This window comes from Muscardinus avellanarius (genome assembly GCF_963383645.1).
Source record: "Muscardinus avellanarius genome assembly, chromosome: 5".
NCBI lineage: Eukaryota > Metazoa > Chordata > Mammalia > Rodentia > Gliridae > Muscardinus > Muscardinus avellanarius.
In genome coordinates this window covers 76,773,169-76,797,954 of record NC_137790.1, presented here as the reverse complement: position 1 = coordinate 76,797,954, position 24,786 = coordinate 76,773,169, and the positions used below count along the sequence as shown (strand labels likewise).

The 24,786-nt window shown below is 40.9% G+C and overlaps 1 protein-coding gene across 1 annotated transcript in view; it reads right to left on the bottom strand.

Moving 5' to 3' along the window:
- Positions 1 to 3,785: 3,785 nt before the first annotated feature.
- PAK2 (p21 (RAC1) activated kinase 2) overlaps positions 3,786 to 24,786 on the bottom strand; it is a gene marked incomplete at its 5' end in the record, with an annotated part of 50,313 nt that continues 29,312 nt past the window's right edge. Inside the window, 10 exons of the mRNA XM_080696375.1 lie at positions 3,786 to 4,007; positions 5,315 to 5,452; positions 8,532 to 8,728; positions 10,737 to 10,836; positions 11,337 to 11,454; positions 16,336 to 16,448; positions 17,590 to 17,638; positions 19,583 to 19,646; positions 20,112 to 20,244; positions 23,269 to 23,376. Of these exons, the coding sequence (XP_080552501.1) occupies positions 3,921 to 4,007; positions 5,315 to 5,452; positions 8,532 to 8,728; positions 10,737 to 10,836; positions 11,337 to 11,454; positions 16,336 to 16,448; positions 17,590 to 17,638; positions 19,583 to 19,646; positions 20,112 to 20,244; positions 23,269 to 23,376 (1,107 nt within the window). The 3' untranslated portion in view covers positions 3,786 to 3,920. The remainder of the gene's footprint in view (positions 4,008 to 5,314; positions 5,453 to 8,531; positions 8,729 to 10,736; positions 10,837 to 11,336; positions 11,455 to 16,335; positions 16,449 to 17,589; positions 17,639 to 19,582; positions 19,647 to 20,111; positions 20,245 to 23,268; positions 23,377 to 24,786) is intronic.

Sequence of the window (24,786 nt, the reverse complement as noted above, 5' to 3'; positions counted from 1 at the left end):
GGCTCAGACAGGAGGATCGCAGTTTGCGGACAGCCTCAGCTACTTAGTGAGGCTCTCCACAACTTAGTGAGACCCTGTTTCAAAATATAAAAAAAGAGGGCAGGGGGTGTACTTGGAGGTCAAATGCCCCCTGGATTCTATCCTGCCCCCCAACCCCCCAAAAAACCTTATACTATCATGCCCTTTGGAAACCTATTAGACTTTTAAATATTCTTTTATGCTATTCTGATTGAAAAATGGAAGTTTAGAAAAGGTAAGAATGGACATTAAAATAAGTTTATTTCTAGCCTGAAAGAACAAAATTATAGAATGAAGTCTCAAATACAGCAGTTAATGTCAATGTAACAATAATTGAAGGGATTAAAACTAGAAGGCAATATAAAATTTGAAGACAAGTATTAGACAGGCTACTTTCACTTCCATTTATATCTACCAAAACAAGAAAAAAATTAAAAAATTTAAAAACACATTCCAATCAAAGACGTTGAATTTCTTTGATTTCTTAATATAGAAAAATTTGTTTGACAGGATTATCATACATTTTTATTCTTCCTGAGTCTTGCCTCAGCAATATTCCAGAATGATGAATGAGAAAGACTTCAGTTCTTTCAAGGCCAGGCCAGTGCTTGATTCTCCTATGTAACTCCAATATCATCTAACACAGTAACTTTGCCAGAGTGTTCAGTAAATGTGTTGAGTGAGCAAGAAATGTGTATTTTTTATATACACGTGTGTATGCACATATGTATATATGTTATGAAAATTTTAACTGTTTAAAGACCTACTGTGGGAGTAATGGAGACAAGGAAGAAAATCTACTTTTTATATTACTATAAAATTCCGCTATAAAAACCCCAAAAGAATATTCATTTTACCTACCATCTACAATGACATTTTGACACTTCATTGGATAGGGATCTCAGTACATTTAAAAATGTTTAGATTAAAAAAATTGACAAATTCTGTAAGCATCTACTTTTTTTTTCTTTTTCTTTTTTCCAAACTACAGCTACTGCCTGATCAGATCTAAAGTTATTCTGGCTAGAGAACAGTACACAAGCATGTATTTAAGTAGGCCCTACAGATACTCCTAGGTAGTTTAACATCACTTATTAAAGGCACAGGTTTAGTCAGGACTGGTGGTTACTAATGACTTTACAGCAGCTTAATATTGATATGCTGGAGGGAAGTGGAGTCGCGTGTGTGCAGGCACTCGACACAGACAGTGGTCAGCCACCGAGGCACTCGCTTACTATCTCAGGAGGATAAAATGTTCAATGTTTTCTAGGTTTCCCAGTTTTATTGTCCCTAAAAGCAGCAAAAGAAACAAGAGAAGATAACTCTAGGACAAGACAGTTTACAACATAATAAATAATTACTATAGTAATATCGACCTCATAACACGAGAGGACTCCTAATGTAGCTTTTAAATTTAAATGTGAATTTTCATTCTAAAGTGATGACAAAGAGTGAAAAGGCAATTATTATAAAACATGAATTTTGATTCAGATATAACTGTTCTTTTAACAAGATCTAAATATTTTAATTTAAAGTGAATCACAATTCTGAATTTTTAAAAGATTATTTTGTTTAAAAATGACACATTTCAGAATTAACCCAAGTGTATTCCTAGTACAGGTTAGTTTATCCAGTAAGTAACGAATAAACCACAGTGCAACTCCTTTTACCTAGGAGTCAGGTTTTAATGAGTCCGTTGCCAGCAATGGACATGCAGATAACCATCAAAGAAGTTGTAAATACAAATCCAAACTGCTCCTATCAACGGAAAAGCCCTCTGTTGAGCCACAGCACAAGATGGGGCATGGCACGCATTCTGAGGATGTGCTCATCAGACGGAAGGGGGACATGCTTTCTTGGGTGGCCATGAAGATCACAGTCTTATCTAGTTGGTTTCTATTTCATTGGTAGCATCTTCTTGATCAGGATCCATCAGACAACTATTTACAAAGAATGTTCAAATATGGGACTCAAGAGGCACTGTAGCTTTCCAACAGAAATAAACCAGCTTTTTTCTGTAAATTTAGTAATAGGTATAGAAGGTCAAATGTAATTGAGAAAATGAAATCAAGAATTATATTGAAAACAGGCCGTTAAGTGCTCTAGATAAATTTCATTAATTATTTTACTAATTTTTTTTTCTGAAAACTTTCCTATATTACCAATAAAAAGCTGTTTCTCCTTATACCTGTATCTTAACACAGATAAGTTGGGAACAATAGGAAATAAAACCTGCTAGCTTTCCCAACACTCCATACAACAAAGTTCCATTTTTTTCATGATTTGTACTACTGCAGGGTGGAGGGCAGGTGAGGAGCCCACTGGGAGGGGTCGGTGGGAGCAGAACACCACACCAAGCACAGATTCTCACTTTCATGGTTCCAGGCATGTCAGGACAGATGACACTTTCTCCAAAAGCAAAACAACAAAACAAACAAACAAAAAGGAGAGGAGCAGAGGAAAGGGAAAAAAAGACGGGGAAGGAAGGGCACTTTAATATAATGCTACAGGTCACAGACCTTTCATTAAATCTTTAAAATAAAAGAGTATTACTATCAATAAGCACATTTCATTTGTCTTCCTTCTCCAGTTTTTTTTTTTTTTTACATGAACATTCTCCTTGAAAAACAAAAACTAAAGTAACTCAACATCTCAAATGATCCATGAATCCGGCAAGTACTCTGCTATTTCTCATAGTAAAACATTGCTAATGAGTTAGGAGCTCTGTAAAACTCATGACAAATCTCACCTATTTCATGATTCTATTTTAGAACTCAACAAGGTTCAAGCCTCTCAAGTTTGTTTTTTGCTAGTCCCAAATATCCTTCCTTTTAAGTAGATAAAAAGGGTTAAGTTTTAAATTTTAAAAATTCAATGGTTATTTTATTATTTGTCCTGGGGTGGGTGGGGTATAAGTGAGGTGAGAGTTAATTAAAAACAAAACAAAAAACCCTAAAGCCTGAAACTGCAACATATACAGAAACATATTTCCAGAGTGAAGCTAGGAACAAGAGGGCAAGGGCGGGCAGGCACCCAAGTCACAAAGGCCAAGTTAGAACAAGAACAAATTACTTTGGTTTCTGAAGCCAAATTTAGGAAAACAGGCAGAAGGGAAGACACAATTGCAAAAATGCACAGTTGATGGGATTGTTTTTGTTTCAATGATTTAATTATAAATATAGGTTATTAGTCTCTCTATACAAATGCCAAACTCACTACCATAAAATTTCTAAAACTGACTCTTTCACATTTGTTAAAAAAAGGTAAAAACCACATACTGTTCCCCCCACCCTTCTTTCAGTTCTAGTTCTGAACTGAAATTGTTACATGTAACAATAGCTGGTCCTAACTTCTATAAAAAGTTAAACCATATAGACTTTTGCCATTATAAAGAGCTACATAATTTCTCTTATATTTGCTTTGAATTTAGGCATGAGAAAAACTCAAAGCAACTCAAAAGGAGTAAGTCAAAGAAAAGGAAAGCTATGAGGGAGAGAAAAGAAGACTAGCAGATGAAACAAATACTCCAAAGAGCTCGACTCTGCCATTCAAGTATTGAACATACTCCAAAGAGACAATGAATGGGATCTATTGTAACAAAGTCAGCAAAATAAAATGCAAAATCTCAAGCATGATGAGTGGCCTTGATAGGCTGTCTGCTGAAATATGTAAGGCTAGTGATTCAGTACACAATTCCTTTTGGACCCTAAAGAAGGGGTTCATTTGAAAGTCATAATTCTCTTTTTGCAGTTTTCTCTTGGTTGTCTTCAAGAATAGTAGTTTTTTTTTCTTCCATGTTATGCAGACCATCTCTTTTCACCCCCAAAAGAGTAATAATTTTCATATATTAAAAGGCTTCTTTTAGAAAATGGAAAAAAGAACATGAGGCCACAGCAATGGTGTTAACGGTTGCTCTTCATTGCTTCTTTAGCTGCCATGATCAGTGGTGTCAAGCTAGATAATGGTTTGGCCAGTTTCAAAAAGGGGTGCTGTTAGAGAGAGCGGGGAGAATGCACAAAGGTCATCAGTTTAGAAACAATTTATGTTCTTTCAAACAAAGCCAAGACCACTTATGGATTATAACTTATTTAATAAACTAAACACATATTTTAATACTTGCCACAAACCCTCAGTAAGTACATCATTTAAGGCACTGAGTATTGAACCCAGGGGTATTTTACCTCTGACCTACACCCTAGCCCATTTTTTTTTCATTTTTTATTTCACAATAGGGTCTCGCTAAGTTTTTTTTTTTTTTTTTTTGGTGGTACTGGGGTTCCTGGAAGCCCTTCTACCTCCGGGCTACACTCCCAGACCTATTTTTTACATTTTTATTTGGAAACAGGGTCTCCTAAGTCAGCACGGGCGGCTGGCTTCGAACCCGCACGATCCTCCTGTCTCTGCCTCCCAAGCGTGGGGATTACAAGCGTGCGCCACCATGCCGAGCGTCACTAAGTTTTTGAGGTTGGCCTCAATCTTGTGATCCTCCTGTCTCAACTTCCCAAGTGCTAAGATTATAGGTGTGTGCCACCATGCCAGGCTAGCACATCACTTTTATTTTTTATTTTCTGCAGAACTGTGAACCCAGGTGCATTCTACTTCTGAGCTACACCCCAAGTCTTATTTTTATTCTTTTTTTTCTTTTCTTTTTTTTTTTTTTGCGGCACTAAGGATGGAACCCAGGGGCATTCTACCTCTGAGCGACACCCCCAGCCATAGTTTTTGTACTTTATTTTGAAACAGGGTCTCACTGAGTTGCAAAGGGCCTAAGTAGCTGAGGTTGTCTTTGAACCATGATCTTCCTGTCTCAGTTACCCAAATGCTGGGATTTACAAGTGTGCACCACCATGCCAGTTCTATTTTTATTCTTTATTTTGAAACAGGGTCTCACTATGTTGCAGAGAGCCTCATTAAATAGCTGAGGGTGACTGCAAACCTGAGATCCTCCTCAGGTTTCAGCCTCCTGAATGGTGGGATTATAAGTGTGTGCCATCACGTCGGCTTAGTATATTACTTTTATAATTAAAAACAGAATTTAGTTTTTCTAATTTCATAAAATCTCAATTAAATGATATACAGAAATATAAACACACTAGCATTAAACCAATCTGAGATTTGATAATATGTATAAACTTATTATCATGGTATTAGAATTTATCCCCTGCAGATGAAATTGTAGCAGTTGCTTTACTGCTGGTAATTAATTGATAGTGAAATATGATTAATGCTTTGAAAACTTTGTTCGTTACTCAGAGAAGTCAACTTTTTGCAAAAATGGCATCATTACCAAACTTACCTGTAACAATTCTTTGGCTGAACCCCTTTTCTCCACATCCATTTCCAAACATCTATTTAAGAAATCCCGAAATATTGGAGAGAGCTTCTCTGGATTCTGAAGTTCTGGGGTTCCATTAGTTGCTATAAGGTATAAAGCCTATAAATAGAAAAACATCTCTGATATACTTAAAGGGGTTCAACATAGTGATTGTACACTTAATCAAGTTCATGGATTTATTTATTTATTTATTTTTTGTGGCACTGGGGATCAAATCCAGGGCTACATAATTTGTTAGTCAAGCACTTTCCCACTGAGCTATACCTCCAGCCCTCTCTCAATTCTTTAAAGACAGTCATCACGCCAGGCACAGTGGTGCACACTGGTAAGGAGGCTGAGACAGGAGAATCGCGATTCACGAACAGCCTCAGCTACTTAGTGAGGCCCTCTGCAACTCAGTGAGATCCTGTTTCATAATAAAAAATTAAAAATAGGCTGAGGGTGTAGCTGGGAGGTACTATGCCTGGATCTTCCTGCCTCAGTCTCTTGAGACGTTGGGATTAAAGGCATGTACCACTTGTCTGGCAGCTTCATCTTTTTTTGTGTGTTAATGCAATGCAACACCCAGCATTCGGAAGGCTAAGACAGGAGAATTGAGGGTTGTGGACAGCCTCAGCTACTACTTAGTGAGGCTCTTCACAACTTAGTGAGACCTGTTTCAAAAAAAAAAGAGTAAGAGCTGGGCGTGGTGGCATACGCTTGTAATCCCTGCACCTGGGAGGCGGAGATGCGAGGATCACGCAGGTTTGAAGCCAGCCTTGCTGGCTTAAGAGACCCTGTTTCCAAATGAAAAGTATAAAATAGGTCTGGGAGTGTAGCCTGGAGATAGAAGGGTTTCCAGGAATCCCAGTACCACACACACAAAAAAATAAATAAATAAAAAATAAAAAATAAATAAATAAATAAATAAAATAAAATAAAATAGGGCTGGGAGTATACCTCAGAGATACAATAACCCTGGGTTCCATCCCCAGTACCAGAAAAACAAACAAGCAAGCAAGCAAACAAACAAACAAAAAAACCCAAAACCCAAAATAAAGACAAAAACCCAAGCTAGGCTTAGTGGTACATGTTTGTAATCCCAGGGAGGCTGGAAAGGTTCATGGCCAGCCTCAGTTACTTAGGCCTTCTGCAACTTAGTGAGACCCTGTTTCAAAATAAAGACTAAAAATAGAACTGGAGAGCTGGGTGTGGTGGTGTGTGTTTGTAATCCCTGCATTCGGGAGGCTGAGACTGGAGGATTGCGGTTTGCAGCCAGCCTCAGCTACTTAGTGAGGTCCTTCACAACTCAGTGAGACCCTGTTTCAAAAATAAAATGACTAGCTGGGAGTGGTGGTGCATGCTTGTAATCCCAGCATTCGGGAGATTTGAGACGGGAGGATCATGGCTTGCAGACAGCCTCAGCTACTTAATGAGGCCTTTTGCAACAAAGTGAGACCCTGTTTCAAATTAAAAAGACTAATAGAGCAATGGATGTAGCCAGGGAGGTAGAATCTGGGTTCTGTCCCCAGACCTGAAAAAAAAACAAAAACAACAAACAAACAAACAAACAAACAAAACCCCAAAACAAAACACAAAACAACAACAACAAAAAAAAACAGACTAAAAACTAGGGCTGGGGGTGTAGCTCTGAGGTAGAATGCCTCTGGGTTTCATCCCCAGTACTGGGGAAAAAAAAAAAAAAAAGGTGGGGAGGGGGGAAGAGTAGTCAAAACTGACTTCAGCTAGCTAGGCATGTGGCACATGCTTGTAATCCCAGCATTCGGGAGGCTGAGTCAGGAGGATCACGGTTTGCGGACAGCCTCAGCTACTTAGTGAGGGCCTGTACAAATCAGTGAGACCCTGTTTCAAGGTAAAGGATAAAAAATAGGGCTGGGGGGGTGTAGCTCAGAGGTAGAATGCTCCTGTGTTCAATCCCCAGTATTACCGGAAAACAAAACAACAACAACAAAAAAACCCGCCAAAAAAACCCAACTGATTTCAGTTACGAAGTCTACTCTTCTGTTTTGAATGTTTTGAATATACAGTCTTCTCAGAAATAGAATCCTGCTTTCCCGTGTTCTGGACCCTGCAGTATAGAGGCCAAGGTTCAGAGTTGATAACCTGATCTATCTTCCTTCCTATCTTCCTTCCTTCCTTCCTTCCTTCCTTCCTTCCTTCCTTCCTTCCTTCCTTCCTTCCTTCCTTCTGCACTGGGAACTAAACCCAGAGGCATTCTATCTTCAAGGTATACCCACAGACCGATTTTATTTCTAATTTGAAAACAGGATTTCGAGCCAGGCGTGGTGGCACACGCTTGTAATTCCCGCGCTTGGGAGGCTGAGACAGGAGGATCACGCAGGTTCGAAGCCAGCCTCAGCTACTTAGTGAGGCTCTCAGCAACTTAGTGAGACCCTGTTTCCAAATAAAATATAAAATGGGTCTGGGAGTGTAGCCCGGAGGTAGAAAGCCTCTGGGTTCTACCCCCAGTACCACCAAAAAAAAAAAAAAAAAAAAAACACCAGGATCTCACTAGGTTGCTGAGGACCTCACTAAATTGCTGAGGCTGTCCTTGAACCTGCGATCCTCCTGTCTCAGCATCTGTACTGGGATTATAAGTGTGCGCCACCAGGTCCAGCTGACCAGCTGATTCCTATATCCAGGGTACTTGAATGTGTAGGAAAAGGTATCTTAGTTGTATAAAATCATGAGAACCCCTTATTAATCATATGTAAAACAAGAAACCATACAGTTTACTATTAAAAATCTACAAATTCTTTTTCTTTTTGAGTACTGTGTATTGAACACAGAGGCATTCTTCCTCTGAGCTACACCCTCAGCCCTATTTTTTATTCTTTATTTTTGAAACAGGGTCTCGCTAAGTTGCAGTGGGCCTCACCAAGTAGCTGAGGCTGGCCGTAAACCTTAGATCCTCCTGCCTTAGCCTCCCAAGTACTGGGATTACATGTGTGTACCACCATGCCCAGCTAAAAATCTACAAACTCTTTAGCTAACATTTTCAGCTCTGTAACTCAGAAGCAATGATTTGTGGATACATAGTAAGATCAGAGATTAGTTTTTATCAACTTCTATTCTAAACTCTTAGCTGATACCTAACATAACAAGTCATAAGTACATGCATTAAGAAAAGGTATTTTTCTCACAGTAAACAGTAAGGCCTGTGTTTAATTGGTCTTACCCTCAAGGGATTTTCATTGAGGTATGGAGGTTCTCCTTCGACCATCTCAATAGCCATGATCCCCAGAGACCATATGTCGACTTTAGGGCCATATGCTTTTCGTGTGACCACCTCTGGTGCCATCCAGTAAGGTGTTCCCACCATGGTGCTACGCTTGCTCTGCTCAGGGGTGATCTGAGCACAAAAGCCAAAGTCGGCTATGAAACAAAAAACACAACATTTAGAGTTAGTATTTTTCATGGATGATTTTACCAAAAGAGTTCACTGCAGATGACAGTATATTTTGACTATCCAGCCTTTTTTTTTTTTTGGTGGTACCAGGGATGGAAAGCAAGGGCATTCTACCTCTGAGCTACACCCCAGTTCTATTTTTTAGTCCTTTTTATGTTTGAAACAGGATCTCACTGAGTTGCAAAGGGCTGCACTAAGTAGTATCTGAGGCTGTCTGCAAACTGCGATCCTCCTGTGACTCCCGAATGCTGAGATTACAAATCTACGCAACCACGCCCAGCATATTCTCTCATTCTCTCTCTCTCTCTCTCTCTCTCTCTCTCTCTCTCTCTCTCTCTCTCCCTCCCTCCCTCCCTCCCTCCCTCCTCCCCCTCCCTCTCCGTCTCCCTCTCCCTCTCTCTTTGCAGTACTGGGGATGGAACCCAGGGGCATTTTACCTCCAAGCTACACCCCAGCCCTACTTTTTATTCTTTATTTTGAAACAGAGTCTCACTAAGTTGCAGAGGTCCTCACTAAGTAGCTGAGGCTGTCCGTGAACCCCGATCCTCCAGTCAGAGCCTCCCGAATGCTGGGATTACAAGTGTGTGCTACCACGCCCGGCTTGCTTTTCTTTTTTCCCCTTTAACTGAGTAGCTGAAGCTGTTTGAACTGTGGTCATCCTGTCTCAACCTACCAAATTCTGAGATTACAAGCTTGTACCACCATGCCTGGCTCCCTGTCTATTTTTGTTATTTTTTTATTTTGAAACAGGGTCTCACTAAGTTGCGGAGGGCCTCACTAAGTAGCTGAGGTTGGCCATAAACCTGTGATTCTTCTGCTTCAGCCTCCCAAACACTGAGATTGCAAGCATGTGCCACCATGATCGGTTGTTTATGGCCTCTTTATGAAAGAAATGCCTTGAATTTTGCAGACTGGGAGAAATCTTGGTAGTGGCTCTACTCAAATCCCCTAGAGGGAAAGCCGGGCCTGGTGGCACGCGCTTGTAATCCCAGTATTTGGGAGGCCGATACAGGAAGATTTCAGGTTCCCGAACAGCCTCAGCTATACAGTGAGGCCCTTTGCAACTCAGTGAGACCATGTTTCAAAATAAAGAATAAAAAACAGGGCTGGGGTATAGTTCAGAGGTAGATTGTCCTTGGGTCCCATCCCCATATCACAAAAGAAAAAAAAAAAAATCCTTTAGAGGGCATAGCTGGAATTGAGGGATTATAACTGCCGAGGAGAGAAGGTCTGGATTTTTTTCATGACTTTACTGTTTCTGATACATACGATGACTAGAAAAGTGGGATTTCTAGCCAGATGTGATGGGCATTTATAATCTCAGTATTTGGGAGGCTGAGACAGGAGAACTATGGATTTGTGGCCAGTCTCAGCTACTTAGTGAGGTCCTCTGCAACTTAGTGAGAGACCCTGTTTCAAAATAAAGAATAAAAATAGGGCTGGAGATATAGCTTAGAGGTAGAATGCCCCTGGGTTCAATCCATAGTACTGTAAAAAAAAAAAAAAAAAAAAAAAAATCCTTGAGGTCAGGGTCACACAGCCTTCTGATTAGGCCACACTGTACACAATTTTAAGAAGGCTGAAGAGTGTTAAGAAAAGCTAGTTTAACAGATAACAGAAATAGATTCAAGTTTATGTCTATGAAATAGTAACCATACTGTGAGTCCCAGACACTGTCCTAGGCAATGATGTTTAGCAATTTACACTGTCAACTGACCCAGAAGTCTATTATTTTTCTTACTGAACAAATGAGAAAAAAAGATACAAAGAGATTAAGTAACATGTCACAAATTATTCAGCAAATAGTGGCAGACTTTCTATTTAAACCCAGGCTGCCCAGTTCATGGTTCATACTCTTTACCACTAGATTCCCTCCCACATGTTATATTGTAAAAGTATTAATAAAAGAGCTTTTAAATTGAACAAAAGGTAGGAAAGAATAACAACAAGTAAATGCTTTTCTTTGTTACTCACTAAGTTTAACTGATCCTTCCATCCCCAAAAGCACATTGTCACTTTTGATGTCTCTGTGGATCACCTGATTAGCATGTAAAAACTCCAATGCCTGTAAACACTGAATAGAAGAAAACATTTTATTAATGCAAAAGACTTTTCATCTTATCTGAAAAGTCTAAAGCAGGCTCACAAATGAGATTCCTTCCTTCCTTCCTGTTGAAGCAGGGTCTCACTGAATTGCAAAGAGCCTTGCTAAGTACCTTAGCACCCCAAATGCTGGGATTACAAGTGGACACCACCACGCCTGGCTTTCTTTCCTTTCTTTCTTTCTTTCTTTCTTTCTTTTTTTTTTTTTTTTTTTTTTTACTTTGAGACAGGGTCTTGAAAAGTTGTCCAGGTTGGCTTTGAACTTTTGATCCTCCTGCCTCAGCCTCCTGGGTATCTAGGATTATAGGCCTGTGCCACCCCACTCAACTTTAATCAGATTCTTGAACAGAATAAAATTCTGGAAAAATACTTGTACAAACAAATAAAAACAAATTTGCCACAATTTAAAAAGTTTGGTACATGAAAGAGAACCCAAGTGAACGGCAGTTAGAAAAACTCCAGCAAACGCACCTCTCTGCACACAGCAGCGATCTGTGCTTCATCCATGCAGGTTTCTGTGACAACATCAGTGAGTGAGCCCCCTGCGAGGTACTCCATTACCACAAACAATTCATCTCCGACCAGGTAACTACAAATGCAACAGACAAAATATACTCACATTTAATTTTTCTAAGCATATGGCACTCTATGTTGAAGAATTCAAATGTTAAGCACCATAATAATAAAAGTAGAGAGCTGACAGCTTGAGCACTAGGAAGAAAACTGGAAAGCTATATGTTAAAAGCACAAAAAAAGAACTGAAAGTCATCAAGATGTTTCTGAATCATCTTAGTTTGCCCATACTAGTAGTTGAAGTATATACAGATTTTTTTTCCCAATTAGAATAGCCTTGTTTTACAGATAAAGAGGCTTGAGAAGTGAAGAAACTCATCCAAGGTCACATATTTGGGAAACGACAGAACCAGAATCTGAAGCCAAGTCCTGAGATTGCAAAGTGCACGGGTCATCTTTTTTTTTTTTTTTTTTGGATCCTGGGATGGAACCCAGGGGCATTCTACCTCTGAGCTATACCCCCAGCCCTACTTTTTATTCATTAATCCTCCTATCTCTGCTGCCCAAATGCTAAGATTACAAGTGTGTACCACCATGCCTAGCTCCCCAGCCCTATTTTTATTATTTGGAAATAAGGGTTCACAGGGACAGCTGAGGCTGTTCACGAACTGCAATCCTCCTGTCTCGGCCTCCTAAGTACTGGGATTACAAGCTTGAATCATCTTAACCACTACTCCACTAGAACTCAAAATATTTTTTTTTTGGTAGGTCTGGGAATGGAACCCAGGGGCATTCGACTTTTGAACTACACCCTCTGCCCTATATTGCATTTTTACTCTGAAACAGGGTCTAAGTTTCAAAGGGCCTCATTAAATAGCTGAGGCTGTCCACGAATCACGATCCTCTGGTTTCAGCCTTTCTTTTTTTGGTGGTACTGGGGTTCCTGGAAACCCTTCTACCTCTGGGCTACACTCCCAGACCTATTTTTATACTTTTTTATTTGGAAACAGAGTATCTTAAGCCAGCAAGGCTGGCTTCGAACCTGCGTGATCCTCCTGTCTCCGCCTCCCAAACACGGGGATTACAAGCGTGCACCACCACACCTGGCTTCTTCTTCTTCTTTTTTTTTGGTGATACTGGGGTTCCTGGAAATCCTTCTACCTTCGGCCTACGTTACCAGACCTATTTCATATATTTTTCTAAATTTGGAAACAGGGTCTCTTAAGCCAGAGAGGCTGGTTTCTAACCTGCACAATCCTCTTGTCTCTGCCTCCCAAACGCGGGGATTACAAGCGTGTGTCACCACACCCAGCCGATTTTAGCCTTTTGAATGCTGGGATTATAAGTGTGTGCCACCACACCCAGGTGATATAATATTTTTAAAAAGTTTATTTCTGCCAGGTGTGGTGGGGCACGCTTGTAATCCCCATGCTTGGAAGGCCAAGACAGGAGGATAGGACAGGTTTGAAGCCAGCCTGAGCTACTTAGTGAAACCCTGTTTCTAAATAAAGTATAAAATAGGTCTGAGAGTATAGTCCAGAGGTAGAAAGCCCCTGGGTTCCATCCTCAGTACCAAAAAAAAAAAAAAAAAAAAAAAGACAAAAAGGAAAAAAGTTATTTCTATGGTCTCCGTAATTAGGACTAAAGTCTTAAAATATATTTGCTTTTCCCAACCTAAACAAATTTATATATGGAAGAAAATCACCCGTAATCCTCTATCTCCAATACAACCACTAGTATCATTTTCTTCTACTATTCTTTCATTCACATATATAATTACTTAAAAAAAAAAGTTGTAATAATATACTTATATACTTAATTTTCTTTTCTAGCTCTTTCTTAGTTTTTAACACCAATTCCTAAGCTAAATGAGCTTTTGACAAACAAAAAGATTTTCCCATAAAGAATAGCAGGTGAAAGCCAGGCGTGGTGGCACAAGCTTGTAATCCCCGCGCTTGAGAGGCTGAGACAGGAGGATCGCGCAGGTTCAAAGCCAGCCTCAGTTACTTAGTGATGCTCTTAGCAACTTAGTGAGACCCTGTTTCCAAATAAAATATAAAAAATAGAGATGAGAGTATAGCCCAGAGATAGAAAGTCACTGGGTTCCACCCCTAGTAACACACACACACACACACACACACACACACACACACACACACAGCAGGTGAAATAAAAACTGATCTAAAATAACTGTGTGGACAGTCACCTCCATGGGTAGACATGAACCACAGCTAACCAGTCCTTAATGGTTTTGCTTCTGATAATCTGCAATGAATATAGGTACCACCTGCAATGCCCCTCATTTAACTGTCTCCTCTCACTTGCCAAATGATAATCCTTATAGAAAAAGGACCTCCTACCTCCAAGCTATACCCACAGCCCCATTTTTTATTCTTTTTCTTTGCAGTACTGGGGATGAAACCCAGGGGCATTCTACCACTGAGCTATACTCCCAGCCCTATCTTTTTTTAGTTTATTTATTTTTTATTTTTTTTGCGGTACTGAAGATGGAACTCAGGGGAAGTCTACCTCTGAGCTACACCCGCAACCCTATATTTTATTCTTTATTTTGAAACAGGGTCTCACTGAATTGCAAAGGGCCTAAGTAGTATCTGAGGCTGTCTTCAAACCGTGATCTGCCACGCCCTGCCTCCCTTGGAAGTCTGCATGATTAGTGCACGCATGACGTGGTACATGCTTATAAAAAAGCAAGCCCTGAGGGAGCATGGTTCCTGGCCAGACTACTCCTTGCTCTTAGATGTTCTTTCATAAGCTATTGTTCTTTTGGTAATGATTCTATTAACTTTCCACACAAATGGCTCCAGTGATGTAAAACGAAGTCTCAAAAAATCAGGACTGTGGGAGAAAATATGTCTGGGCCCTTAGACTCCCTCTGCCTTGCTCCAAGCTATAATAAAATCTAGTCAGAGCTTAGGTGCTGTGAAGGCATTCGGGCAGGGAGTGATTACAATGCAGAGTTCCTCTCTATCTTTGCCTTTGATTCTAATCATTAACCTATAGTAAAAGCCTTAAGAGTCAACTGAAGCCATTAGCCCTAAAACTACAATAGAGGCACCACCTGGCTAAGGAATAAGTATGTCAGAACAAAAGCCTCCCACTTGTGTATTCCCAAGAAAACTCTCCATCAGATATATTGAGGAGAGGTAATTCTTTAAAACTGGCTTCAAGGTTATTTATCAGAAAACAGTTACAGGAATCAACTTGCCTGTGTCTTCTTGTCATGTTGCTTTTTGGGCTCTGTCTGCTAAACTGTGTTGTGAGTGTTGTCTCATAGGCTTGAAGCTTTCAGACATCAGATGGTGTTACAGATAGGACCTGACAGACATCTATCGCAGACCTTTGGATTGTCATAGATGTACACAGCACGGACCCATCTGATTCCCCCATGCCAACTACATGCATGAATGTTACCCTAAAGCTGGGACCCCCAACTTCATTCCCGTCCAGCTCAAAGAAGTTACTAGACAGAGGAGGACATGGACAAAGCCTACGGAACGGAGGGTTCCGAAAGGGTTAAAGGAGATTCTAAAGGCCGCATTCTCCAAAAATTCTGGGTGTGACTCCTGTCCTTTCTGGAATTTGCCCCTTAAGACCCACCTGCAAGGTCAGGGGGCTGATATCAATCACAAGATCCACCTGCAAGGTCAGAGGGCTGACCTTAATCACAAGACCTGCGATGCCACAGGCCTTAATTTTGTCTTGTTTATGGTTGGTGATTTACATGTCTTTCACTCTATGCTTCACTATTATTCTTTGGTGTTTACACTTTTCTATTAGGAATCTCACTGGAAAAGGGTATAAAAATCTTGATTTTGGAAAATAAATTTTGTCAGTTGCACGAGAGGCAATTGTCCGGGTCCGTCATTTCAGGTCTCTCCCTCCCAAGTCCCGGAGAGGAATCTCCACATTTAGGACCGTGAACAGGGACTTGAAGGAGTTTTATTTGATAAGACGGAGAAATCGCTGCAGAAAAAGCCACTGCAGAACACAGCTGACTCCTTGCCCATCTTCCAAGAACCCTGTCCCAACGGTCCCCAGTGCGCCGGCCGAGCCAGTCCGTCGCAGTGATCCTCCTGTCCAGGCCTCCCAAATGCTGGGATTATAAGCGTGTGCCACCACGCCCGGCTTAGTCTTTTTATTTTTGAAACAGGGTCTCACTGAGTTGGGAAGGGACTGGCTAAGTAGCTGAGGCTATCTGCGAACAGTGATCCTGTCTCCACCTCCCAAATGCCGGGATTACAAGCGTGTGCCACAACACCCAGCCCTATATTTTATTCTTTATTTTGAAACAGGGTCTCACTGAGTTGTAAAGGGTCTCACCAAGTAGCTGAAGCTGTCTGCAAACCACAATCCTCCTTGTCTCAGCCTCCCAAATGCTGGGATTACAACTGTGTGCCACCACGCCCGGCTTCAAGAAAGGACCTTCTAAAGTAAGGTGTTACTGTGTTTGTGCGTGCGTGCGTGCGTGCGTACGTGCGTGCGTGCGTGTGTGTGTGTGTGTGTGGTTCTGGGGATTGAACCCAGGGCTGTTCTATCTCTGAGCTATGTGTGTAATCCTAGTACTTGGAAGGTGCTACTTTTATCTTCCCTCTTCTTCTTTGAAGCATTGATACTTTTAACTAAAGTGGCTATATTCTGCCAAACCATGAAACTATGAATTTCCACATTTTCATTTCCATGTTTGTTTGTTTATTTATTTATTCATTTATTTATTTTTTGCTGTACTAGGGATGGAACCCAGGGGCATTCTACCTTCGAGCGACACCCCCAGCCCTAATTTTATTCTTTATTTTGAAACAGGGTTTCACTGAGTTGCAGAGGGCCTAAATAGCTGAGGTGAACCTACACAATCCTCCTGTCTCCCAAGTGCTGGGATTACAAGCATGTGCCACCACGCCCGACCTCATTTCCACTTATAAACGATACTGATATTTACCTGTCCAAGAAGTTAACTATGTTGGGGTTCTTTAATTCTTTCATCACCAAGATCTCATTAATGATCAATTCCTTCTTTGGCTGTTTCTGTAAATTAATCTGTTTGATAGCAACCTACAATGGAAACAATAAAAACCAATCAGATCAGCTTTCCTAATTGTCTATTAAGTTTCAAACACCAAATGGTTAAACAATTATTGTCAATATGCTGTATTACATGGTGAGAGAAAAAAAATTGTTTGGGCCTATATATTTTTTGTGTATTTGGTACTGGGGATTGTATCCAAGAGTATTTTACCTCTAAGCTACATGTCCAACGCAATTTAATTTTTTTTCTTTTTTTTTTTTTTTTGCGGGTCTGGGTATGGAACCCAGAGGCACTTAACCTCTGAGCTACACCCTCTGCCCTATATTTTATTCTTTATTTTGAAACCGGGTCTCACTGAGTTGCAGAGGGCCTCACTAAGTAGCTGAGGCTGTCTGCGAACCGCGATCCTCCGGTCTCAGCCTCCCGAATGCTGGGATTACAAGCGTGCGCCACCACACCCGGCTGCAATTTAATTTTAAAACAAGGTCTTTCTGGGTTGATGAGAGTCTCACTACTTAATCCTCTTGTTTTAGCCTCCTAAGTACTGGGATTACAGGCATGTGTCACCACGCCTAGCCATAGGTGTGTGTATAATATATATATATATATATATATATATATATATATATATATATATATATGTATAAAAATTTTTTTTTTGCAGTACTAAGGATTGAACCTGGGGGCAGCTACCTCTGAGCTATACCTCCAGTCCTATTTTTTATTCTTTATTTTGAAAAAGAGTCTCACTAAGTTGTAGGGTGTCTCACTAAGTAGCTGAGGCTCAGGGCTAACCTGTGATCCTCCTATCTAAGCCTCTCAAGTACTACAAGTATTACAATTGTGCCCTACCATGCCTGGTCCATATATATATATATTTGCAGTACTGGGGACTGAACCCAGGGCATTCTAACTCTGAGCTACATCCTCTGCCCTATTTTTTATTCTTTATTTTGAAACAGGGACTCACTAAATTGCAGAGGGTCTAAGTAGCTGAGGCTGTCTGCAAACCACAATCCTCCGGTTTCAGCATCTGAATGCTGAAATTAAAAGCATGTGCCACCACGCCCGGCCTTTACAGAGTTCTATTGATTATCCTAACTTCATGTAGTTTTCTCGTACATAGAAAGGTAATTTTAACATCCATAAACATGAAAACATAGCTACCTCTTGTCCCAGTGCCACATCAGTAGCAGTGAAAACTGTTCCAGAAGCCCTAAGGGGAGAAAGACACAATCAGATTTAAGGTTTCTAAATCACTGCCACTTAACACCCAAAGACTACATTTCTTGCAACTGAGAAAGCAACAACAACAACAACAACAACAACAACAAAAACCCCTAGAGAACATTAAAGACTTAACATTTTTAAAAAAGTAAAACCAAAAATAAAAGGTAAAAGAAGAAAGAATAATCCTTGTGGCTGAAACTTATATTTGAAACATTTCAGATCTACAAAAATGTAGAGAAAAACAAAGAAAACAAACTATAATATACACTCAATAATACACTTTCTTGTTTAAGAAACAGAACCACAAACAAACTTGGAAGGACCTGTCTTGTCCGTTCTGACCACACCCTCCTCCTCCTCAAGAGTCCCTGCGTGTGGAGCTTGTCCTGTATTAAATGTGCATCGTTCCTACATGCTCTTCAACACTTCTTTTTTTGGTGGTCCTGGGGATTGAACTCCGGGGTGTTCTACCTCTGAGCCACAACTACAGGCCCATTTTATTCCTCATTTTAAAACAGGGGCTTGCTAATTTGCTGAGGCTGGCCTTAAACCTGCAATCCTTGTCTCCATCTTCCAAGTACTGGGATTACAGGTGTGTACTACCATGTCCTACTTCAGGTAGTTTCATTTTATGTATTTTTCTGCAAACTGCTTTTTCAAATTCAACTTTGGATTTGTGATAGCTATTCATATAGGTATGTATTATTTTTGGTTATTCATTATTGGTAATTAGTCAATTCTTTTTTTTTTTTTGGGGGGTGGTACTGGGGTTCCTGGAAGCCCTTCTACCTCCGGGCTACACTCCCAGACCTATTTTTTATATTTTTATTTCAAAACAGGGTCTCTTAAGCCAGCGCGGCTGGCTTCGAACCTGCGCGATCCTCCTGTCTCTGCCTCCCAAGCGTGGGGATTACAAGCGTGTGCCACCATGTCCGGCTAATTAGTCAATTCTTAAAACATCATTCTTAAAACATTATCATTCTTAAAACATTGAGGTGATTTTCAATTAAAAAAAAAAATTTTTTGTGTGTCCTGGGGATTGAACCCAGAGACATTCTACCTCTGATCTAACCCCCAAGCCTGATTTATTTCTTATTTGGAGACAGGATCTTACTAATTTGCAGAGAGCCTCACTAAATTGTGGCGGCTGGCTTCAAACCTGCAATCCTCCTGTCTCAGCCTCCCAAGTACTAGTATTACAAACATGTGCCACCATGCCTGCCCCAATTTTTTTTATTATTAAAGCTAAGTGCTGTGCCAGGTGTGCTGGCACATGCCTATAATCCCAGTACCCGGGAGGCTTGGACAGAAGTCAGGCCAGTCTTACCAATTTAGAGAGGTCCTCAGAAATTTAGTGGCTCTATGTTTCAAAATAAAAAATAAAATAGAACTGGAAGGTGTAGCTCAAAGGTAAAACACCACTGGGTTCAATCCATAGTACAATACACAGGAAAAAAGAAATACAATGTTTTTAAACTGGGCATGGTAGAGCACTTGTATTTCCAGTACCTGGAAGGCAGAGACAGGGTAATCCAGCTTCGTGGCTAGCCTCAGCTACTTAGCGAGACCCTGGTTCAAAATAAATAACAAATAAAATGGGGCTAGGGAGGTAGCTCAGTGGTAGAATGCCCCTGGGTTCAATCCACACTAAAACACACACACACACACACACGCATGCACGCACGCACACACACACACATCAAAGAAATAAAATGTCTTCATTTGCTCTCAAACAATAGAAGAAAAAGTTTAGTTAGTATAGTTTAAAAACACAATTATTAGCTGGGCGTGGTGGCGCACGCTTGGAATCCCTGCGCTGCTAGGGAGGCTGAGACAGGAGGATCGCAGAGGTTCAAGGCCAACCTCAGCTACTTAGTAGCTGTAAACCTAGGAAATTGAATATATTTATAATATAGTCATAAACACTTACCCTTGTCCAATTTTTTCATATCTTGTGTATTTTTTCTTAGGGTCACCTATGCTCACAATAGTTCCTATTTTAAAAACAAAATTGGAAGCTCAGTCAAGCATTTGAAATGCAAATTTTTATATCATATTCCTTTTAATAAAATCCATTGGTCTTAAAACAGTGATTTTGAAATATCCACTTTCAAAAACAATTTGTTTCAAGAACAAAACACTGAAGAAACCGAAGTAATCAAACTAAAAAGGTAGCTGAAGCTGGGCATCATGGCACATAGGGCATAGCTTAGAGGCAAAATGCCTCTGGGTTCAATCCCCAGAACCAACCAAACACACTGTAATCCCAGTACCTGGGAGGCTGAGAGGAAACAGGAGGATTGCAGGTTCAAGGCCAGCCTCAGCAAGTAGTGAGACTCTTGACCTAGCGAGCCCCTGTTTCATAATAAAAACAAAAGAGGACTGGGGGTGTAACTCAGAAGCAAATTGTTCCTGGATTTAATCCCCAATACCACAAAAGATAAATGGAGGTAACATACTTAATTTTTCCATAATCTCTTCATCTGTCATCTTGGTCTTCTTTTTCTGTTTGTCTGAGGACTTGGCACCACTGTCAACATGAGAATCACCAGCTGGCGCAGGAATAGGGTCAATTACAGACCGTGTGTAAATCTGTGGAGAGACAGTTCATTATTGAGATTGGAGAAAAAATATTTTCAGATATTCTCACTTGTACACTATTTCATTTTTTCAATTTTTTAAAAATTTTCGGTACGGGGGGTGGAATCTAGGGGTACTCTGCCTCTGAGCTACACCCCCAACCCTATTTTTCTTTATTTTGAAACAGGGTCTCACTGAGTTGCAATGGGCCTAAGCAGCTGAGGCTGTCCGAGGACCTGTGATCCTCCTGTCTCAGCCTCCCAAATCCTGGGATTACAAGTGTGCGCTACAACACTCAGCTGTTTTATTTATTTGTGGTACTGGGGATGGAACCCAGAGGCATTCTATGTCTGAACTACACCCCTACCCCTATTTTTAATTCTTTTTTTCTTTTTCTTTTTTGGTGGTACTGGGGGTGGAACCCAGGGGCTTTTCTACCTCCAGGCTATATTCAAGACCTATTTTATACTTTATTTGGAAACAAGGTCTCACTAAGCTGCTGAGAGCCTCACTCCATAGCTGAGGCTGGCTTCAAACCTGTGTGGGATTACAAGCGCGTGCCACCATGCCTGGCTTGGCTTATTTTTCATTTTGAAACAGGGTCTCACTGAGTTGCAAAGGGCCTCACTAAGCAGCTAAGGTTGGCTGTGAACCATGATCCTCTTGTCTCAGCCTCCCAAATGCTGGGATTACAAGTGTGCACCATCACACCAGGCTGGACCCTATTTCAAAATAAAAAAACAAAACAGGGCAAGCTAGGCATGGTGGTGCACACCTGTAATCCTAGTACTTGGGAGGTTGAGATAAGAGGATAGCAGCAGGTTCCCAACCAGCCCCAGCAACTTAGTGAGACTCTGTTTCTAAATAAGAAGTAAAAATGGCTGAGGGTATAGCTTGGAGGTAGAATGCCCCTGCCTTCAACTCCCAGCACCAAAAAAAAGGGGGTGGGGCTGGGTATGTAGATCAGAGGTAGAATGCTCCTGGGTTCTGTCCCTAGTACCACAAACCAAGTAAGCAAGCAAACAAATGAAAGAATTCTAAGTATGATCAGATTTCAAATAATATAACAATGTAGGAAAAATAGCAGTTTAAAACTTTCTTACTAAAAAAGATAAATAAAATGCAAAAAAATAGATATCTTGATGTTTAAAGAACTAATTCCCACATGAAATTTTACACAAATATAATGTCTCTATCCTTTCACTTGAAATAGCCAGTTCTAAAGAATGAAAAATAAATAAATAAATAAATAAATAAATAAATAAATAAAGCGGCCCTTTGTGAGTAGATGAGGACTCGCTGGCAGTCTCCAGAGCTCTTCTGCACAGGTGCACTGTGCAACCCTGTGCGCACCAAGCAGCTCACTGCAAGCACCTTCCCTGCCGGTCACCTGCAGTGTAAGGACAGCACACGAGCAGGTTCTTTTCCCAGGCCACCTGAGGCCTTTACTCTTTTAATTCTCCCTTCTCTGGTAAGGAATCTCACTCTCATTTGCCAATAGAATAACATCAAGGCAGCCACGCATGGTGACACATGCTTATAATCCCAGTACTTGGGAGGCTGACAGGAGGATTGCAGGTTCACGGACAGCTGATTCTACTCAGTGAGGCCCTCTGCAATTTAGTGAGACCCTGCTTTAAAATAAATAAAAAAAAAATAGGGCTGGGGGTGTAGCTGAGAGGTAATGCCCCTGGGTTTCATCCCCAGTATCGCTAAATAAATAAATAGAATAACATCAAGGCTTTGAGAGAATAAAATGGGAGATAAAACACCTAATATGGCAAAATTAATGCTTAAGTTTTAGATATAATAGTTACTATATTGGGAAACAGAGCCAAAGCGAGGTGTGGTGGCGCATGCTTATAATCCCAATACTTGGGAGGTTGAGAAAGGAGGATTGCAGGTTCCTGGTCAGCCTCAGCTACTTAGTGAGGCCCTCCATAACTTAGTGAGACGCTGTTTCAAATTAAAGAATAAAAAATAGAACTGGGGGTATAGTTAGGGGGTAGAATGTTCCTGGCTTCAATCCCCAGTACCTCCCCTTCCAAATAAAGCAAACAGAGCCAGATAAACTCTCAAGAAAAGAAAATGAAATAAAGAAAGTGAAAGACTCAATGAGTTTTTGATACCTCTCTCTCCTCTATCTGTGGACTGAATTTAGGCACATTGTACCCCTCAGCTATACCCCTAGCTACACACCCAGTCCAATTTTTTATTCTTTATTTTGAAACAGAGACTCACTAAGTTGCAGGGTGTCTCACTAAGTAGTTGAGGCTGGCAGCAAACCTGTGATCCTCCTGTTTCGTCCTCCCAAGTTCTAGGATTACACACATGAACCACCACACCTGGCCTAGAAGTTTTGAATATTTTTAGTACTAGGGATTGAACCCAGGGGTATTCTATTCTAAACTATACCTCCAGCACTTTTTATTTTGAAACAACATCTCAATAAAATGTTGAGGGCCTCACTAAAATACTAAGACTGGCTTGGAATCTGCAATCCTCCTGCCTCCTTCTCTCAGGTACTGGGATTACAGGAGTGTTCTACCACACCCGGTTTTATTTTTTATTTGAAACGGGACCTTTTTGCTAAGTTGTTGAGAATGGAAGTATTTTAACTTTTAAAAAAGCTGTTAGAATTAACTAGTTTTTGATAAGTTCTCCTTAGGTAAAGATCTTAGGTTAAATTTCTCCATACTAGAAATTTTTTTTTTTTTTGTGGTACTGGGGGTGGAACCCAGGGGCTTTTCTACCTCCAGGCTATACTCCCAGACCTATTTTATATTTTATTTGGAAACAGGATCTCACTAAGTTGCTGAAAGCCTCACTAAGTAGCTGAGGCTGGCTTTGAACCTGTGCGATCATCCTGTCTCAGCCTCCCAAGCGCAGGGATTACAAGCGTGCACCACCACACCCGGCTTAAAATGTTTTAAACTTGAGTGGTTTTCAAATGATCACTGAAAGTAATATGGAGACAGCTGTTTTTAAAATGCATATGCACAGACACGCAAATTAGGTCACTAGCGAATCACTCACTGATTTTGTATGATCTGGCCGTGGGGCAATGACAGGAGGAGGAGCCTCTTCATCATCGTCATCTTCCTCTGTTACCACTGCTGATGTTTCTGAACTCTTGGTATTCAGCTGCATTCATCACATGAACAAAGAAAAAAAAAATAAGCCAACAAAATGAAAGGGGAAAAATGTGACTATCTCTTTATCTCTTTGGTTAACTACTTTTTTTTTTTTTTTTTTTTTGGTGGTACTGGGGTTCCTGGAAGCCCTTCTACCTCCGGGCTACACTCCCAGACCTATTTTTACATTTTTATTTGGAAACAGGGTCTCCTAAGCCAGCGTTCGCGGCTGGCTTTGAACCTGCGCGATCCTCCTGTCTCCGCCTCCCAAGCGCGGGGATTACAAGCATGCGCCACCACGCCCGGCGTGGTTAACTACTTTTAAGTTTCTTTTTCTGTATGTATGGTACTGGGAATGGAACCCAGGGGCATTGTACCTGAGTTATAACCCCAGCCCTATTTTATTTTGTATTCTGAATCAGGGTCTCATTAAGTTGCTGAGACTGACTTGGAGCCTGTCTCAGCTTCCCAAGTAGTAGAATTACTGACCATGCCTGGTTACTTATTTCTTTAATAGTTCTTTTTTTAATTTTTACTTGTCATACTGGGGATGGAACCCAGGGGCATTCTACCTCTGAGCTACACCCTCAACCCTATTTTTTTTTTTTTTTTTTGCGGGTCTGGGGATGGAACCCAGGGGCATTTGACCTCTGAGATACACCCCCTGCCCTATTTTTTATTCTTTATTTTGAAACCGGGTCTCACTAAGTAGCTGAGGCTGTCCGCGAACCGTGATCCTCCAGGTCTCAGCCTCCCGAATGCTGGGATTACAAGCGTGCGCCACCACGCCCGGCTCATCCCTATTTTTTATTCTTTATTTTGAAACAGGGTCTCACTGAGTTGCAAAGGGCCTTACTAAGTAGCTGAGGCTGGCTGCGAGCCATGATCCTCCTGTCTCAGCCTCCCAAATGTTGGGATTATAAGCGTGCACAACCATGCCTGGTGCTCATTTTATTATTTATTTATTGCCGTACTGGGGATAGAGCCTACCTCCGAGCTACACCCCCAGCCCTATTTTGGGGTGGGGGGTGTTCTTTATTTTGAAACAGAGTCTAAGTTGCAGAGGACCTCAATAAATAGCTGAGGTTGGCTGCGAACTTGTGACCCTCCTGTTTAAGCCTCCCAAGTATTGGGATTGCAAGCATGTACCACCATGCTTGGCTAATAGCTACTTTTATTTTTCTTTTTGCATCCTTTTACTGAGGATGGAACACAGGGGCATTCTAAATCAGAGCTATATCCCCAGCACCCCCCCCTTTTTTTTTGCAGTACTGGGGGATGGACCTGGGGGCATTCTACTTCCAAGTTACATCCCAGCCCTATTTTTTATTCTTTATTTTGAAACAGGGTCTCACTGAGTTGCAAAGGCCCTCACTAACTAGCTGAGGCTGTCCGTGAACCATCGATCCTGTCTCAGCCT